Source organism: Phyllopteryx taeniolatus, chromosome 14 (genome assembly GCF_024500385.1).
Source record: "Phyllopteryx taeniolatus isolate TA_2022b chromosome 14, UOR_Ptae_1.2, whole genome shotgun sequence".
In the NCBI taxonomy this organism is placed as follows: domain Eukaryota; kingdom Metazoa; phylum Chordata; class Actinopteri; order Syngnathiformes; family Syngnathidae; genus Phyllopteryx; species Phyllopteryx taeniolatus.
Window position 1 is genome coordinate 26,115,985 of NC_084515.1, and position 19,660 is coordinate 26,135,644.

The 19,660-nt window shown below is 45.6% G+C and overlaps 1 protein-coding gene across 7 annotated transcripts in view; it reads left to right on the forward strand.

Moving 5' to 3' along the window:
- c14h5orf22 (chromosome 14 C5orf22 homolog) overlaps positions 1 to 19,660 on the forward strand; it is an 84,131-nt gene that overhangs the window by 21,814 nt on the left and 42,657 nt on the right. For 2 of the 7 annotated variants that reach the window (XM_061797772.1, XM_061797766.1), the window contains exons 2-5: positions 12,042 to 12,187; positions 14,333 to 14,503; positions 14,613 to 14,743; positions 19,393 to 19,458. In XM_061797772.1, coding sequence (XP_061653756.1) covers positions 12,087 to 12,187; positions 14,333 to 14,503; positions 14,613 to 14,743; positions 19,393 to 19,458 — 469 coding nt within the window. In that variant the 5' untranslated portion in view covers positions 12,042 to 12,086. Of the gene's footprint in view, positions 1 to 10,434; positions 10,550 to 10,730; positions 11,043 to 12,041; positions 12,188 to 14,332; positions 14,504 to 14,612; positions 14,744 to 19,392; positions 19,459 to 19,660 lie in introns of all 7 variants that reach the window. The other 5 variants (XM_061797771.1, XM_061797770.1, XM_061797767.1 and 2 more) reach the window with 5 other exon arrangements.

The window sequence follows — 19,660 nt, forward strand, 5'->3', positions numbered from 1 at the left end:
TACCTCGTGCAGCCTTGGGCTCGTCTGATCACTGCTTAATTCACTTAATACCGACGTACAGGCAAGAACTTAAATGTGCGAAGCCTACAGTGAAAACAGTCAAAAAGTGGACAAATGAAGCCAAGATGGAACTTCAAAGCTGCTTAGACTGCACAGACTGGAGTGTCTTTGAAAATTCAGCTGGCAGCCTGGATGAATATACGGACACCGTCACATCCTATATCAGTTTCTGTGAAGAGGTCTGTGTACCAACAAAATCATTTCGCACATTCAACAACAATAAGCCGTGGTTCACTGCTAAACTTAAGCAGCTTCGCCAAGCTAAGGAGGACGCATATCAGAGCGGGGACAGGGCCCTGTATAATCGAGCTAGAAACCAGCTGACCAAAGAAATTAACATTGCAAAGAGGATCTATACAGCAAAGTTGGAAAAACAGTTTAGCGCAAACGACTCTAAATCAGTCTGGCATGCATTCCAGTCGCTGACTAATTACAAGCGACGATCCCCCCAAGCTGAGAACAATAGCACACTAGCCAACGACTTGAATACCTTCTACTGCAGATTTGAAAAGGACAGTTTCACGCCACACACCAACCCGGCCGCACCCGCGACCACAATCACACCTCTGACCTCTGCGTTAACCATCCATGAACAGGATGTGAGACGCATCTTCAAACAACAAAAGATTAACAAAGCGGCAGGCCCGGACCACGTGTCCCCATCCTGCCTCAAAGTCTGCGCGGACCAGCTCGCGCCAGTCTTCACTCAGATCTTCAACAGATCACTGGAAACGTGCGAAGTTCCATCCTGTTTCAAACGCTCCACCATCATCCCAGTCCCCAAGAAACCTGCAATCTCGGGTCTGAATGACTACAGGCCTGTCGCTTTGACATCTGTGGTCATGAAGTCCTTTGAACGTCTTGTGCTGGACCACCTCAAGAGTGTCACAGGTCCCCTGCTGGGCCCCCTGCAGTTTGCCTACCAAGCGAACAGATCTGCGGATGATGCAGTCAACATGGGACTGCACTTCATCCTAGAACACCTCGACAGTGCAGGGACCTACGCGAGGATCCTGTTCGTGGACTTCAGCTCAGCGTTCAACACCATCATCCCTGAACTCCTTTCATCCAAGCTTCTCCAGCTCAGCGTCTCACCTGCCATCTGCCAGTGGATTTACAGCTTTCTGACGGGCAGGACACAGCAGGTCAGGCTGGGGGAGGCCACCTCATCCACACGCAGCATCAGCACTGGGGCGCCCCAAGGTTGTGTCCTCTCTCCGCTGCTCTTCTCTCTCTACACGAACGACTGCACCTCAGCGAACCCGACTGTCAAACTCCTGAAGTTTGCAGATGACACCACTGTCATCGGCCTCATCAAGGACGGTGATGAGTCTGCATATCGACAGGAAGCGGAGCGGCTGGAGCTGTGGTGCGGCCGACACAACCTGGAGCTGAACACGCTCAAGACTGTAGAGATGATCGTGGACTTCAGGAGGCATCCTTCGCCACAGCTGCCCCTCACGTTGTCCAGCTGCCTTGTGTCAACCGTCGAGACCTTCAAGTTCCTGGGAATTACAATCTCCCAGGACCTGAAGTGGGCAACCAACATCAACTCCGTCCTCAAAAAGGCCCAGCAGAGGATGTACTTCCTGCGGCTTCTGAGAAAGCATGGCCTGCCACCGGAGCTGCTGAGACAGTTCTACACAGCGGTCATCGAATCAGTCCTGTGTTCTTCCATCACAGTCTGGTTTGGTGCTGCTACAAAAAAGGACAAACTCCGACTGCAACGGACAATCAAAACTGCTGAAAGGATTGTCGGTACCCCCCTACCCACCCTTGAGAACTTGCACGGTGCCAGAACTAAGACAAGGGCGTGCAAAATCCTCTCGGACCCTCCCCACCCCAGTCACCAGCTCTTCCAGCTCCTTCCCTCAGGTAGGCGCTACCGATCAATGCAAACTAGAACTAGTAGACATTCCAACAGCTTCTTCCCTCTTGCAATCAACTTCTTAAACAGCTAACTTACAATTATGTATTACTCGTGCACTCACTGTAGTTGTCTCGCCATGCTGCACTATTTGCATATAGTGGCCACTCATGCCAGAGTAGCATCTGCTCCATTTGCACACTGATTGAGGAGTATCTGTAACATTTGCACAACCATTGTCCCAGATTATCGCACTGCTCGTCACTTTAAACCGCATACACTCCTTGAAGTCTCAGTGCCCTTTGCACAATGGTCATTGCACCGGACTATTGCGATATTAGCCATTCGAAATGAGGACTCTGCATCTTTTTGCACAATTGTTGTTTGTTGTTGTTTTTTGTCAATGTCTTTATGTCTCCAAAGTGTTCTGTAAATTGACTGTCTGTTGTACTAGAGCGGCTCCAACTACCGGAGACAAATTCCTTGTGTGTTTTGGACATACTTGGCAAATAAAGATGATTCTGATTCTGATTCTGATTCATTCCAAATGAGGGAACAACAATCAACCCACGCATACCAATACACAAGATACCACAGACAGAGTACAGAAGTGTTAAACATTGTCAATGAAACGAAAATCGCATTGATCAAAATACTAAAAAAATAAGTACTTAATGTAATTTTTCACTGCACAAAGTGCAAATTGGCGCCGTGGTGTCATACGATCCCCATAATCACACTCTTCTTACCTCTTACCTCTCTTTCCTTTGCCTCGTCCTGTCATTCTGCCATTGGCCACTATAGAAAGAAAGTTTCTGTTAACTGACAAGGTTTTCTGATGTATTATACTTTGAAATGTGGGCGAAACAGGAAACAGTATTAGCTCAACACTCCAACTTAATAAAATTGCCCAAGTCTCGCTTTCCGTTTGACTAAACTTATCTAATAACCTGTTTCGACTTATGTCATCTAGTTGTTTTTTAAAAAAAACATTTTGCCGCAATCAGGAAATAGACACAAGATAATGATTGAATCGCTCCATATCCCAAATTTTGGTATAACACGGACAGATATTCATCCAAATTAGTCTGCTCCTTTACATTTTGTATACACTTCTTCAAATCATTACTCAACATAATACACTTTATAAAAATTCTTCCAATACTCACTCATGTGCTGCTTCGTGAACACAAACAAAACATCAGACGCACAAGTTAGTACTTACTACACTATTTTACAATGCAGGTCAGAGCCCTTCTCCTGGGGAAAAAGCAGAAACACAGCAACACATTATCACTTACCGTAATTTCACGTCTATAATGGGCAGCCATGTATAATACGCACCCCCAAAGTTGACCTAAAAATTCTGGAAAACCCTTCTACCTATGCTTAATGCATTTTTACAACGCATTATTTTGCTTCTACCCATATAGTCACAACGTGAAGTATTATCTGTATTTTGTTCGTTTTTTTCCCAAAGAATTATTCTGAAGTTAAGCACTTGGTTTGAACACGTAATCCTTTTTTTTTTTTTTTTATTTACTTCCTCTTATTTAGAAATTCACAGCTCTACTTTTATTTAGTAAATGAGAAAGCATACAGTTGTGCTCATATGTTTGATTACCCAGGCAGAAGTTGTAAGATGGGTACAATTCTTTAAAGGAAACATGAAGGACCAGGCAAAACACATTGAATTTTATTTTAATGTGTTTCAAATTAAAAGGTCAAGCATTTCAGAAAAGCATTATCATTAAACAAAACATAACCAAAAAGAAATTAATGATGGTTGTTCTTCAGTCATCAGTCATATTATTGTTATTATTTTTATTAATATAACACAATGTTTCACAAATTCTGCCAGGGTATGTAAACTTATGAGCACAACAGTACATATATGCAGTCATACGTATCCCTGTCATATTGGAATGAAAGTGTAGGCTACACCTTTTTTATAACCACCAGGTGGCGGTGGCATTTTGGAATGAAAGAATACGGCTTTTTCATAGCCAGTAGAATGGCGGCATACATTTATAAAATGTGAAAGTTTTTTCCATTTGCCCCTATACCTATGTATAATGCGAACTATTGACTTTTGACAAAAAAAAAATGCGCATTACACACGAGAAATTACTGTAATTTATTCCTCAGTCATCTGGCTCGACTATTCTGTTATCAATTAATTTCAAAACCAAATCAAATCACATTAGGGCTCTTTAAACAAGAGGTAAAATATCCTCATGTTTCTCTCTATTTTCTTTTCCTTTTTCTCCATATGCCTCACTATTTCTAACTATTAATCCTCCTTAAACACCTGAAATGTTTTCACCTTTCAAAATGTTGAGGTGTATGTTAAATAATATCCATTTGGCCCCCTGCAGGATGACCCTCTGCCATCAAATTGTGATTATCACCCAACAAGGGAGGGCATCAATAAATACATCTGTCCTTTGTTTCACCCGGGGGGCATGGGCTCCTGTTAGTGTGAGATAGCACAAAAAGAAAAATGTTTAAATTGGACATTTTTTTCAACATGCACGACAATTTTAAGTAGGAAATCATACTATTTATCACATACTGACTTTTTCCTAAGCTTACACATCGTTAATATTTTCCATCTGATCAAAACAATTCTCCATTTATTATTTCTACTTTTATTCATTTTTTCCTCAGTTTTCCACTTCATCCTGTGGGCTAAATAATAATAATAACTAGAGCTGCGCGCAGCTATAATCGGGCCCTCGCACCCCGGCCCCGTTGGGGTACTTGCAGTTTGAAGTCCTGGCAGGTTGGGGAATTGGCACGATGAAGGGCCGCAAATTGCCCCTGGGCGGTACGTTGGACACCACGCTTTAGGACATATGCAAATTTATGGCCCATATTGAGTAAATGTGGGCCACACAAAAACTGTACGACATATGCAAAGTTATGGCCCATATTGAGTAAATGTGGGCCACACAAATATGGAGGCTGACCCGCAAATGGCCCCTAGGCCATAGGTTGAACACCACTGCTGTCAGAAGCGCAAAGCTGTGTAACAAGTTATAATGTGAAAATGCGGGCCATACAAAAATGGGGGATGGCCCCCTGGCCATAGGTAGGACACCACTGCTGTTGGATGAGTGCAAAGAAAGCCTTCTCAAAGGTTACATTGAGATAATGCAGGTCACACAATAATGGGGGATGGACCCCAAATGGCCCCCAGGCCACAGGTTGATACCACTGCTGCAGGGCAAGTGCAAAGCCTTTTCAAAAGTTACGAATTCTAGGTCACATTAATGGTGGAAAATGTTTTAAAATGATTTATATTGGTCAAAAATCACAAAAACTTGGCATTTGAACAGGGGTGTGTATACTTTTTATATCCACAGCAGCCTTGTTCCTCTTTTTGTAATCTGCCTGATGAACCTACAGTCTTGTGCTGCTTAACAGGTGGAAACATATATTTCTTGTAGCTGAATTTTGTTATTTTACAAATATTTTATTTATGATGTTTGACGAAGTGATATTGACGGCACGGTGGGCGACTGGTTAGAGCGTCTGGCTCACAGTTCTGAGGTCTAGGGTTCAATCGCCGACCCCGCCTGTGTGGAGTTTGCATGTTCTCCCCGTGCCTGCGTTTTTTTTCTCCGGGCACTCCGGTTTCCTCCGACATCCCAAAAACATGCATGGTAGGTTAATTGAAGACTCTAAATTGCCCGTAGGTGTGAAGGGGAGTGCGAATGGTTGTCTGTTTATATGTGCCCTGCGATTGGCTGGCAACCAGTTCAGGGTGTACCCTGCCTCCTGCCCGATGATAGCTGGGATTGGCTCCAGCACTCCCGCGACCCTTGTGAGGAGAAGCGGCTCAGGAAATGCATGGATGACTGGATGGACTAAGTGATATTGTTCACTTGAACTTGCACATATTTTATTGAGTTTTTTTTAATTTTAGTTGACGTTCATGCTCAGATTTAAATAAATCAGAAGTTAGCAAAGAAATTACTCAGTACTTGAGTAGTTATTTCACTGAATACATTGTTACTTTTACTCACATAATTGTTAGGAGGACTACTTTTTACTTTAATTTGAGTCAAATTACCTCCAAAGGTCTTGCACAAATATTTCCAACCAAGTCATGTATGTTGAGTAAAACTATTAAACTTTAATAATGCATCATTGCCCAACAACCCTTTGAGATTTTCGGAAATATAGGTCACAGTCTTAGATGTTTAAATTGTTAAATTGAATCTAACATCACACAGTGCCTGTAAATTAACACAGTAATACTGTTCAAAATGGAGATTATTTCCGAAACAATTTAGAGAGAAGTGAACCAACCAGCCCTGGGTAGCATGATGAGAGGCTGTAAAATGAAAACAGCACACAGTTCTTGCTTCCCATGGGCTCACCACCTGTGAGAGGGGCCATAGGGGTCGGGTGCAGTGCGAGCTGGGCGGTGGCCGAAGGCGGGGACCTTGGCGATCCGATCCCCGGCTACAGAAGCTGGCTCTAGGGACGTGGAATGTCACCACTCTGGCAGGGAAGGAGCCCGAGCTGGTGTGTGAGGTCAAGAAGTTCCGACTAGATATAGTCGGACTCTCCTCCACGCACAGCTTGGGCTCTGGTACCAGTCCTCTCGAGAGGGGTTGGACTCTCTTCCACTCTGGAGTTGTCCACGGTGAGAGGCGCCGAGCAGGTGTGGGTAAACTTATTGCTCCCCGGCTCGGCGCCTGTACGTTGGGGTTCATCCCGGTGGACGAGAGGGTAGCCTCCCTCCGCCTTTGGGTGGGGGGACGGGTCCTGACTGTTGTTTGTGCCTATGCACCAAACACCAGTTCAGAGTACCCACCCTTTTTGGAGTCCTTGGAGGGGGTGCTGGAGAGCGCTCCTGGTGGGGACTCCATCGTTCTGCTGGGGAACTTCAATGCTCACGTGGGCAATGGCAGTGAGACCTGGAAGGGCGTGATTGGGAGGAACGGCCCCCCCGATCAGAACCCGAGCGGTGTTCTGTTATTGGACTTCTGTGCTCGTCACGGATTGTCCATAACGAACACCATGTTCAAGCATAAGGGTGTCCACACGTGCACTTGGCACCAGGACACACTCGGTCGCAGTTCGATGATTGACTTTGTGGTCGTGTCATCGGACTTGCGGCCGCATGTCTTGGACACTCGGGTAAAGAGAGGGGTGGAGCTGTCAACTGATCACCACCTGGTGGTGAGTTGGCTCCGATGGTGGGGGAAGATGCCGGTCCGACGTGGCAGGCCCAAACGTATTGTGAGGGTCTGCTGGGAACGTCTGGCGGAATCCCCTGTCAGAAGGAGTTTCAACTCCCACCTCCGACAGAACTTTGCTCATGCTCCGGGGGAGGCGGGGGACATTGAGTCCGAGTGGACCATGTTCCCCGCCTCCATTGCTGAGGCGGCCGACCGGAGCTGTGGCCGTAAGGTGGTCGGTGCCTGTCGTGGTGGCAATCCCCGAACCTGTTAATGGACACCAATGGTGAGGGATGCCGTTAAGCTGAAGAAGGAGTCCTATCGGGTCTTTTTGGCCTGTGGTACTCCTGAGGCAGCTGATGGGTACCGGCTGGCCAAGCGGAATGCAGCTTTGGTGGTCGCTGAAGCAAAAACTCGGACATGGGAGGAGTTCGGTGAGGCCATGGAGAAAGACTTCCGGACGGCTTCGAGGAAATTATGGTCCACCATCCGACGTCTCAGGAGGGGAAAGCAGTGCACCAACAACACTGTGTATAGTGGGGATGGGGCACTGCTGACCTCGACTCGGGACGTTGTGAGCCGGTGGGGAGAATACTTCGAAAACCTCCTCAATTCCACCGACACGCCTTCCCATGAGGGAGCAGAGTCTGGGTTCGCTGAGGCGGGCTCTCCTATGTCTGGGGTTGAGGTCACCGAGGTGGTTAAAAAGCTCCTCGGTGGCAAGGCCCCAGGGGTGGATGAGATTTGCCCGGAGTTCCTCAAGGCTCTGCATGTTGTAGGGCTGTCCTGGTTGACGCGCCTCTGCAACATCACGTGGACATCGGGGACAGTGCCTCTGGATTGGCAGACTGGGGTGGTGGTCCCTCTTTTTAAGAAGGGGGACCGGAGGGTGTGTTCCAACTACAGGGGGATCACACTCCTCAGCCTCCCTGGTAAGGTCTATTCAGGGGTGCTGGAGAGGAGGGTCAGTCGGGAAGTTGAATCCCAGATTCAGGAGGAGCAGTGTGGTTTCCGTCCTGGCCGTGGAACAGTGGACCAGCTCTACACCCTTGGCAGGGTCCTCGAGGCTGCATGGTAGTTCGCCCAACCAGTCTACATGTGTTTTGTGGACTTGGAGAAGGCGTTCGACCGTGTCCCTCGGGTGGTCCTGTGGGGGGTGCTTCGTGAGTATGGGGTACCGAACCCCCTGATACGGGCTATTCAGTCCCTGTACGACCAGAGTCAGAGTTTGGTCCGCATATCCGGCAGTAAGTCGGACTTTTTTTCCGGTGAGGTTGGACTCCGCCAAGGCTGCCCTTTGTCACCGATTCTGTTCATAACTTTTATGGACAGAATTTCTAGGCGTAGCCGAGGCGTAGAGGGGGTCCGGTTTGGTGGCCTCAAAATTGCATCTCTGCTTTTTGCAGATGATGTGGTTCTGTTGGCTTCATCAAACTGTGACCTCCAACTCTCATTGGAGCAGTTCGCAGCCGAGTGTGAAGCGGCTGGGATGAGAATCAGCACCTCCAAATCTGAGACCATGGTCCTCAGTCAGAAAAGGGTGGCGTGCCCTCTCCAGCTCGGGGATTAGATCCTGCCCCAAGTGGAGGAGTTCAAGTATATTGGGGTCTTGTTCACGAGTGAGGGAAGAATGGAAAGAGAGATCGACAGGCGGATCGGTGTAGCGTCTGTAGTGATGCGGACTTTGTATCGATCCGTTGTGGTAAAGAAGGAGCTAAGCCGAAAGGCGAAGCTCTCGATTTACCGGTCGATCTACGTTCCTACCCTCACCTATGGTCACGAGCTGTGGGTCGTGACCGAAAGAACGAGATCCCGGATACAAGCGGCCGAAATGAGTTTCCTCCGCAGGGTGTCCGGGCTCTCCCTTAGAGATAGGGTGAGAATCTCGGTCATCCGGGAGGATCTCAGAGTAGAGCCATTGCTCCTTCACATCGAGAGGAACCAGATAAGGTGGCTGGGGCATCTGATTCGGATGCCTCCCGGACGGCTCCCTGGTGAGGTGTTCCGGGCACGTCCCACCGGGAGGAGACCCCGGGGACGACCTAGGACACGCTGGAGAGATTACATCCTTCGGCTGGCCTGGGAACGCCTCGGGATCCCCCCCGGAAGAGATGGATGAAGTGGCTGGGGATAGGGAAGTTTGGGCGTCCCTGCTGAAGCTACTGCCCCCGCGACCCAACCTCGGATAAGCGGTTGATCACTGCTTAATTCACTTAATACCAACATACAGGCAAGAACTTAAATGTGCGAACCCTACAGTGAACACAGTGAAAAAGTGGACCAACGCGGCAAAGACTGCACAGACTGTAGTGTCTTTGATAATTCAGCTGGCAGCCTGGATGAATACACGGACACTGCTACATCCTATATCAGTTTCTGTGAAGAGTTGTGTGTACCAACAAAGTAAAGCTACTACCCCGCGACCCGACCTTCGATAAGCGGTAGAAGATGGATGGATGGATGGATGGACACAGTTCTTGACGTTGTGGCTTGTTCTCCTCTTTTTGTCCACAAAGTTCGTCTTTGTACTCTGCTACCCTTTTCACAACACTTTCCACGGAAACAGAATACACATTCATTCAAGAGCTGCTATCGACTACAACTCACGGCCAGGCACTCCACACACAGACTTCCTGATTTGAGCTTACATTCAAGCTTAAATGTTCCTTTGCACTGTCGTCTGAAATGCTCCTTTGTCCTCTCCTCTCATATCACCAGGCAAGAGCAACTCAACATCAAAGGACATCCAAAATCTCAACGCTGCAATAATGGTTGGGCAACGACCTTTAAAAGGTCGTAGGTCAGTTTCTGTTTAGTTTAGTGTATCGGTTGTAATTACTATTTTGTAATACACATACCTGCCAAGTTTGGTAGGTGTAGGTATGACGTACTATGAACAGCTCTTTGAACTGCATCAGCTTCTTCTTTTCCTTTCGGTTTGTCCTTTTAGGGGTCGCCACAGCACGTCATCCTTTTCCATGTAAGCCTATCTTCCTCTCGCTCTCTTGCCTGGCAGCTCCATCCTCCTCATCCTTCTACCAATATACTCACTATTTCTCTTCTGGACGTGTCCAAACCATCAAAGTCTGCTCTCTCTTACTTTGTCTCCAAAACATTGAACCTTGGCTGACCCTCTGATGAGCTCATTTCTAATTTTGTCCAACCTGATCACTCCAAGATCGAACCTCAACATCTTAATTTCCGCCACCTCCAGCTCTGCTTCCTGTTGTCTCTTCAGTGCCACTGTTTCTAATCCGCACATCATGGCTGGCCTCACCACTGTTTTATAAACTTTGTCCTTCATCCCAGCAGAGACTCTTCTGTCACATAAGACACCTGACACCTTCCTCCACCCGTTCCAACCTGGCTGGACCCGTTTCTTCACCTCCTGACCACACTCACCATTGCTCTGGACGGTTGACCCCAAGTATTTAAAGTCCTCCACCCTTGCTATCTCTTCTCCCTGTAGCCTTACTCCTACCCCACCACCCCTCTCATTCATGCACATATATTCTGTTTTACTTCAGCTAATCTTCATTCCTCTGCTTTCCAGTGCATGCCTCAGTCTTTCTAACCGTTCCTCCACCCGCTCCCTGCTTTCACTGCAGATCACAATGTCATCTGCAAACATCATGGTCCACGGGGATTCCAGTCTTACCTCATCTGTCAGCCTATCCATCACCACAGCAAACAGGAAGGGGCTCAGGACTGATCCCTGACACAGTCCCACCTTAAATTTGTCTGTCACACCTACAGCACACCTCACCACTGTTCTGCTGCCCTCGTACATGTCCTGTATTATTCTAACTTACTTCTCTGCCACTCCAGACCTCCGCATGCAGTACCACAGTTCTCATCAAAGTCCTCATCTTCTGTATCCGAAATGAACAGCTGGGCAAGTTCTCAATCAAACACGCCAGGTTCGAGTCAGTCTCCTTGCCGTGGGGCTCCTCAGAGATGATGGCGGCTTTTACGAAAGCTTGAACAACAGTGCCAGCAGACACTTAGCCCAAGCATCCACAATCCATTCACAAATTGTGGCGTAACTCGCCCCCGCCGCTGCCTCCTAGTCTTAGTAAAGCAGTGTTCGCAGTCTGTCATCCATGGCTCCCACGCCGCTCACTTCACTTTGAATGCCGTTTACACGATGTCCAGCAGTTCGTCAAGCCTCCCGGAATGACGGCAAGCCCAGAGTTATTGTACTCAGCCGAATGGTGACTTGAGACGCTTCTCCCGGTTGTTCTTTGCTCATTAATCCATTGCTCGAGTTGGTCTTCCAACTTGGGCCACCTCGCCTTGTTTCTGCGTTTTGTTTTTCTTTGTTTTCCGCGGAAACTCAGCTTCTTGACTTGGCGAAGCTCGTTTTTCTGCTTCCTCCACTTGCGAACCATGGATTCGTTGATCTTGAATTCTCTCGCGGCTGCTCGATTCCCCTGTTCCTCCGCGTAACTGATGGCTTGCAGTTTAAACTGTGCTTCGTAAGCGTGTCTCTTCGTAGGTGACATTTTCCGGGGTCCATAGCCAAACCAACGTTTTTTGCACAATGCACACCCCAGAAATGCTCCCAGTCAGAATAGCGGTTAAAAAAAAATTTTTAAATTAAAAAAACATCCGGCGCTATATACCTACTGGGGGCGTGGCTTTAGCATCCTACTTCACGCACCCTTACCCTGTCCTCAGCCACGTCCGCTTTTCCTCTGTGTAAGCAGCGTGTCTGCAGGAAATGCTAATAAAAAAAAAAAAAAAAACTCAATCGGAGCGCTTATCAATAGACAACATTTATAGATGTTGGAACTCGGTGCACACATAAGGCGCGCCACATTATAAGGCGCACCGTCCGTTTTGGAGAAAATTTAAGACTTTTTAGTGCACCTTATGGTTGTGAAAATACGCTAAGCTGTATCCTTTGTTTCCACTAGGTGGTGTGCCATATATATCGTGCCATTGCATCAAGACATCTACCCATGAAGAACATCAAGCTTGTTCATTTAGACTCCCATCCAGACCTGCTAATTCCTGTCAACTTGTGTGCTGACACAGTTTTTGAAAAGGAAAAGTTGTTTAGGTATGTTTTACCAAGAATTATTATTATTATTATTTTTAAATTTAGTATGATCCAAGATCATATGGGAATGTTTGGCTATTGTTCCAGGAGCATATTTGTGAGGTCACATACTGATGATGTTAGACGTGTATGCCTGGCATTTTAATTCATCCCAAAGGTGTTCTATCAGGTTGGTTCCAGGAATCCGTGCATGCCAGTCCAGTTCACCCACACCAAACTCTCTCATCCATGTTTTTATGGACCTTGCTTTATGCATTGGTGCATAGTCATGTTGGAACAGGAATGGCCCTCCCTAAATTGATCCCACAAAGTTGGGAGCAATGAATTGTCCAAAAGCTCTTAGTATGCTTAATCTGTCAGCGTTCCTTTCACTGGAACTAAGAAACCAATATTTTGGACAAATACATGCTCCCAACTCTGTGGGAACACTATTTCTAACATGGCTATACATCAGTGCAGAAAGCAAGGTCCACAAAGACATGGATGAATTTGGTGTGGATGAACTTGACTGATCATCCTTGAGATGCTTCTACAACTTGAATGTAGTCCACCTGTGGTAAATTCAGTTGATTGAACATCATTTGGAATGGCACACACTTGTCTTATATAAGGTCTCATAGTTGGCAGTGCATGTCAGAGCAGAAACCAAGCAATGAAGTCTAAGGAATTGTCTGCAGACCTCTGAAACCGGATTGTGTCAGGATACAAAAAATTTCAGCAGCATTGAAGGTCCCGAAAAGCTCTCTGCTCTTGATTATTCGGAAATGGAAGAGGTTTGGAACCACCAAGAGCGTTCCTAGATCTGGGCGTCCGACCAAGCAGCGTAACCAGGGAAGAAGAGCCTTGGTCAGAGAGGTGAACAAGAAACCTATGGTGACTAAAGCGGAGCTTCAGTGTTTCCCTTGCAGAGATGGGAGAACCATCCAGAACGTTAAACATTCCTAAAGAAACTTCACCAATCAGGCCTTTATGGTAAAGTGGCCAGACGGAAGCCACTTCTCACTAAAAGGCACATAGCAGCCCGCTTGCAGTTACCCAAAAGGCACCTTAAGGATTCTCAGACCTGCAGAAACAAAATTCTCTGGTCTGATGAAACCAAAATAGAACTTTTTCACCTGCATTGCAAGCGTCATATCTGGATAAGAAGTGGCACGGCTCATCATCTGGCTAACACCATCCCTACTGTTAAGCATTGTGGTGGCAGCGTCATGATGTGGGGCTGTTTTTCTGCTGCAGGAACTGGGCGACTAGTCCACATAGAGGGTAAGATGACAGCTACCAAAACAGAGAAATTCTTCAAGAGAACTTACTCCTAAGTGCTCTGGAACTCAGACTAGGGCGTAGATTCACCTTCCAACACGACAATAACCCAAAGCACACAGCCAAGATAACAAAGGAATGGATTCAGGAGCAGCCTGTGAATGTCCTTGAGTGGCCCAGCTAGAGCCCGGACTTGAATCCAATCGAACATCTCTGGAAAGACCTAAAGATGGCTGTCCACCGAGCAAAGTTTGGGCTTTCTTTGCCAACAATGACAATACTTATCTACCTATTATGTTTAAATGTTTACATTTTTAATACATTTGCACAACTATCTGAAATTGTTTTACTTTGTCATTATGGGATATTTTATGTAGATTTTTTTTTTATTTATTTTTTATTTTTATTTTTTGTCCTGTTCGGCTGTTAGGTTTAGTAGAATGGAAAATCTGTATCCCTTTCATGCCAGAACAGTTTTACTGTGTCACAGTGGAGTTTTTAAGCTTCTGCTGTGGTTTCTTAGTATTATAATTGAGGTTTATTGAGACTCAGACTTGATCAGTCAAACAGAACAAAGTTTCTAGAAGGGAGAGAGAAACAAAGACTAAAGACAAAGCACAAATTGTAAACAGGATGAGAGAAGTAAATCATTACATTATACAATGAAACATTAAATATGAGTGTTGCATGGGGCTGTAGTGCTACAACCTGTGAGGGAAGGACAGGACAGGCCAAGCCATTTTTTTTTTCAAAACTATACTCAAATCAGCTTTAAAATAAGTCTGTAACATAGCAAAATGTGGAAAAGTGAAGGGGTGTGAATACCTTCTAGTGGCATTGTAGATAGTTAGACTGACATATTGTGCTTTACCCCATTAATGACAGACTGCAGTCATCTTTTTACAGTGAGTTGAGTATAGAAAACTGGATCATGCCCATGGTTTATGCTGGCCACGTCTCTTGTGTGGCATGGTTGCATCCCTACTGGGCGCAGCAAATCATAGAAGGGGAGCACAGGATGACTGTAGGCAAAGACTCATCCACCACCACCATCAGGTATTATGTACACGATAGTTCAGTCAAAATAGATGTTGCTTAACATAATTTGTTTGTCTTGGTTTGTCATCAACTTTGTCTTTCAATCTTTCATTTCCTTTTTTGGCAGGGTGACAAGTAAAGATCATTATTTCCTCAGTGATGGCTTGTATGTTTCAGAGGAACATCTTGAAAACCCAAAACCTCTTATATTAAATGTGATCAAAGTCAACCCTGTCAATCGTCAGCAGTCTTTTACAGGTATGTATTTAGTAGAGGTGGTTCGTAACATGCTACGTTTCCTCTATTCCATTGACTTGAGTAACTTTTCAGAAATATTTTACTTGTCAGAGTAGTTTTAATGCAATATATGGTACTTTTTAAGTATAGCTACTCCGTGACATAGAGCTAGATTGCACTTGCTACTTCTGATTGCATCGTGGCAATGTTGACTCGCACAAGGTTTGGGAAGCAAAGCAAACCAAAGCAAATTTATTTATATAGCGCATTTCATACACAAGGTAACTCAATGTGAATGAGACTCAATGAAAGTACCATATTTTGATTGATTTAATGTGACCCTAATTTCTTTCTTTTTTATTTATTTATTTATTTTTTACAAAAACTGAGAAGTAAATGGTGATTTCTTCACGGTATTAAAATTTTTTGAATTCCTGATTTTGTGGATTTTATGAGCTGGAAGCCCAAATTATGTAAAAAATGAACAAACAAATGCTTGAAATTGGTTAAATTCTGGGCTCTGCATCAATAATCTATGAAAGTTTTACTTTTTGAATGGAATTATGGAAAAAAATAAACTTTTCCATTATATTCTAATTTTATGGAAAGAGTCTGTACGCTCTGACTTCTTTGTTCTGGGTAGAACCCGAGGTGCAGCATTCTGAATGAGCTGCAGCTGTTTAATGCTCTTTTGGGGGAGTCCAGTCAGAAGAGCATTACAGTAGTCAAGTCTACTTGAGGGCGGCACAATGACCGACTGGTTAGGACATCTGGTTTTCTGTTCTTAAGACCGGGCTCCAAATCCCGGCCCCGCCTGTGTGGAGATTTCATGTTCTCCCTGTGCCTGCGTGGGTTTTCTCCGGGCACTCCTGTTTCCTCCCACATACCAAAAACATGCATGGTAGGTTGATTGAAGACTCTACATTGCCCTTAGGTGTGCGCGAATGTTGTTTGTTTATATGTGCCCTGCGATTGGCTGGTGACCAGTTCAGGGCGTACCTCGCCTCTCGCCCGAAGATGGCTGGGATAGGCTGCAGCACGCCCCTAGTGAGGATAAAGCGGTATGGAAAATCGATGGATGTAAGTCTACTTGAGATAAAAGTATGGATGAGCTTCTCCTGGTCTGCTTGGCACATGCCAGCCTTCACTCTTGATCTGTTCTTCAGATGATAGAAGGTAGTTTTAGTAATTGATTTGATATGATATGATATGTTGAAAGTCAGGTCGCAATCTATCAGTACACCAAGGTTTCGGACTTGGTCTTTGGTTTTTAAAGAGACTGACTCAAGGTGTTTACTAACAGCAATCCTCTTTTCTTTATTGCCAAAAACAATTATCTCAGTTTTGTTGTGGTTTAATTGAAGAAAATATTGGCTCATTCAGTTATTTATCTGTTTTAGACAGTGACAGACCACCTCAATTGGACTTTCATCATCTGTAGACACTGCTAGATATAACTGTGTGTCATCTGCATAGCCATGATCGTCAAAATTAAAGTTCTGAAGAATTTGACCCAAGGGTAGCATATACAGGCTGAACAGGAGGGGTCCAAGAACTGACCCTGTAGGGACCCCATAGGTCATTGCCATTTGATGAGATTGAAAACTTCCAATGGTTACAAAATAACTCCTTTCCTCCAGGTAGGACCTGAACCATTTAAGGACTGTTCCATTTAGTCCTACCCACGTTTCCAACCTGTTCAGCAGTATATTATGATCTACCGTAACAAAAGCCGCACTGAGATCCAACAAGACCAGAATTAACACCTTTCCCGAGTCAGTATTCAAACTTATATTATTTAGCACGTTGATAAGATTCTTTACTGTGATGAGTTCGGAAACCTGATTGAACTTTGTCAAAAAGTCAATTTAAGTTCAAGAAATTGCTGAGTTGATTAAAAATGACTGTCTCAGCAACCTTTGCTATGAAAGGGAGATTTGAGATGGGTCTATAGTTTGCTAACATGGAAGCGTCCAGTGTTCTATTTTTTAGAAGAGGCTTAATGGCAGCTACTTTAAGAGCTTTAGGAAACTCGCCTGACTGAAGTGAGCAATTGATTATTTGCTGCAAATCAGCTGGCACAGACTTCGCAATAGCTTTGAAAAAAAATCAGGTGGTAATGAGTCAAGACAGTTCAGTGATGGATTTAGCTGCTGAACCGTTTTCTCAAGTTTTTTGGTCAACTGTATCAAATTCTGACATGGTAATAGAGTTTTTCCTGAGTGGCTTCAGATGTAGTATCATCATATCGGGAGGTCCTCTGGGGGGTGCTTCGGGAGTACGGGGTACCGAACCCCCTGATACGGGCTGTTCGGTCCCTGTACGACCGGAGTCAAGAGTTTGGTCCGCATATCCGGCAGTAAGTCGGACTCTTTTTCCGGTGAGGTTGGACTCCGCCAAGGCTGCCCTTTGTCACCGATTCTGTTCATAACTTTTATGGACAGAATTTCTAGGCGCAGCCGAGGCGTAGAGGGGGTCTGGTTTGGTGGCCTCAGTATTGCATCTCTCCTTTTTGCAGCTTATGTGGTTCTGTTGGCTTTGTCAAGCCGTGACCTCCACCTCTCACTGGAGCAGTTCGCAGTTGATTGTGAAGCGGCTGGGATGAGAATCCGCACCTCCAAATCTGAGACTATGGTCCTCAGTCGGAAAAGGGTGGCGTGCCCTGTCCAGGTCGGGGATGAGATCCTGCCCCAAGTGGTGGAGTTCAAGTATCTTGGGGTCTTGTTCACGGGTGAGGGAAGAAAGGAACGGGAGATCGACAAGCGGATCGGTGCAGCATCTGCAGTGATGCGGACTTTGTATCGATCCGTTGTGGTAAAGAAGGAGCTAAGCCGAAAGGCGAAGCTCTCGATTTACCAGTCGATCTACATTCCTACCCTCACCTATGGTCACGAGCTGTGGGTCGTGACCGAAAGAACAAGATCCCGGATACAAGCGGCCGAAATGAGTTTCCTCCGCAGGCTGTCCGGGCTCTCCCTTAGAGATCGGGTGAGAAGCTCGGTCATCCGGGAGGATCTCAGAGTAGAGCTGCTGCTCCTTCACATCGAGAGGAGCCAGATGAGATGGCCGGGGCATCTGATTCAGATGCCTCCCGGACGCCTCCCTGGTGAGGTGTTCCGGGCACGAAACACCAAGAGGAGACCCCGGGGACGACCCAGGACACGCTGGAGAGACTATATCCTTCGGCTGGCCTGGGAACGCCTCGGGATCCCCCCCGGAACAACTGGATGAAGTGGCTGGGGAGAGGGAAGTCTGGGCATCCCTGCTAAAGCTACTGCCCCCGCGACCCGACCTCAGATATGCGGTGGAAAATGGATGGATGGATGGATGGACTGTCTGCCCAAACGTAGATATTTCAGCCCACTTAAAACTGCTGAACAGGTTGGAAACGTGGGTAGGACTAAGTGGAACAGTCCTGAAATTGTTCAGGTCCTACCTGGGGGAAAGGAGTTATTTTGTAACCATTGGAAGTGTTTAATCTCATTAGATGGCAATGACCTATGGGGTCCCTCAAGGGTTAGTTCTTGGACCCCGCCTGTTCAGCCTGTATATGCTACCCTTGGGTCAAATTCTTCAGAACTTTAATTTTGAATATCATAGCTATGCAGATGACACACAATTATATCTAGCGGTGTCTCCAGATGACTACAGTTCAGTTGAGAAGTTGTGTCTAAAACAGATAAATAACTGGGTGAGGCAACATTTTAGTCAATTAAACCACAACAAAACTGAGATAATTGTTTTCGGCAATAAAGAAAAGAGGATTGCTGTGAGTAAATACCTGGAGATACTCTCTTTAAAAACCAAAGACCAAGTCCGAAACCTTGGTTTACTGATAGATTCTGACGTGACTTTCAACAGTCATATCAAATCAATTACTAAAACGGCCTTCTACCATCTGAAGAACATATCCAGATTGAAGGCTTGCATTTGCCAAGCAGACCAGGAGAAGCTCATCCATGATTTTATCTCAAGTAGACTTGACGATTGTAATGGTCTTCTGACTTGACTCCCAAATTATATACTCCCTATAATTATATATATTTTTGGTCACCTTTTTAATGATGATGAGATAAACAACTTGCTCATAAGGAATGGGGCCAAAATACCTGCGGAGAGGTGCAGAAGTCTCATTGAAAGTTACAAACGTCATTTGATTGTCTCAAAAGGTTGTGGAACAAAATATTAAGTTCAGGGTACCATCATTTTTGTCCCGGCCTGTTTCGTGAGTTTGTTTTTTAAAATAATTCTCTTGAACCACAAGTAAAAAGCAGTGTCTGATTTTTAATGGTTAAATTTCATTACATTTTAATTTATTGTTACTCAGGGATCTCGTTTGATATGCGTCCCCCATCTGAGATGTGCCAAAATTACCAAGAGCACATAAAGTATAATCATTCTGTGTCCATGGTCGCACAGCATGGCTTAAAGTATCCCAGCATGTTGCTGGAAATCTGAATGCATTTTTTTTTTTTTTTTGAGACAAGACCTGCCCTGCTATGTGTGTGTTGGTGAGCGAATCAAAGGAGTAATTCACCAAAGTCCAACCAACAGGTGCTAGCCAATTAGAGGCAGAGAAGTGCGGGTTATCATTCAATCAATAAAATGGACAAAACCTTTTTTTCCGGACTCAATACATTTTCATTCTTGTGGTAACACCCGACGCGCAGCTTACGATGCAGCGAGGAACGGCGTTGGCTCCGTAGATGGACACAACAGGGACACTTTCGGGAAAGGTAATTGTGTTTGCTAGCCCGCGAGCTAAGGAGCTAAACAGCTCAGTATGGCTCGCTCTACTGCAGTGATATTGTTTACACATGCAGGGAAAAGTTAACTACAGGAAGTCCTCGATTTACGAACGAGTTCCGTTCCTACACTGGCGACAATTTTCCGCATAAGTCGGATTTCACCGTTAAAGTCGAAATTTACGGCGAAATA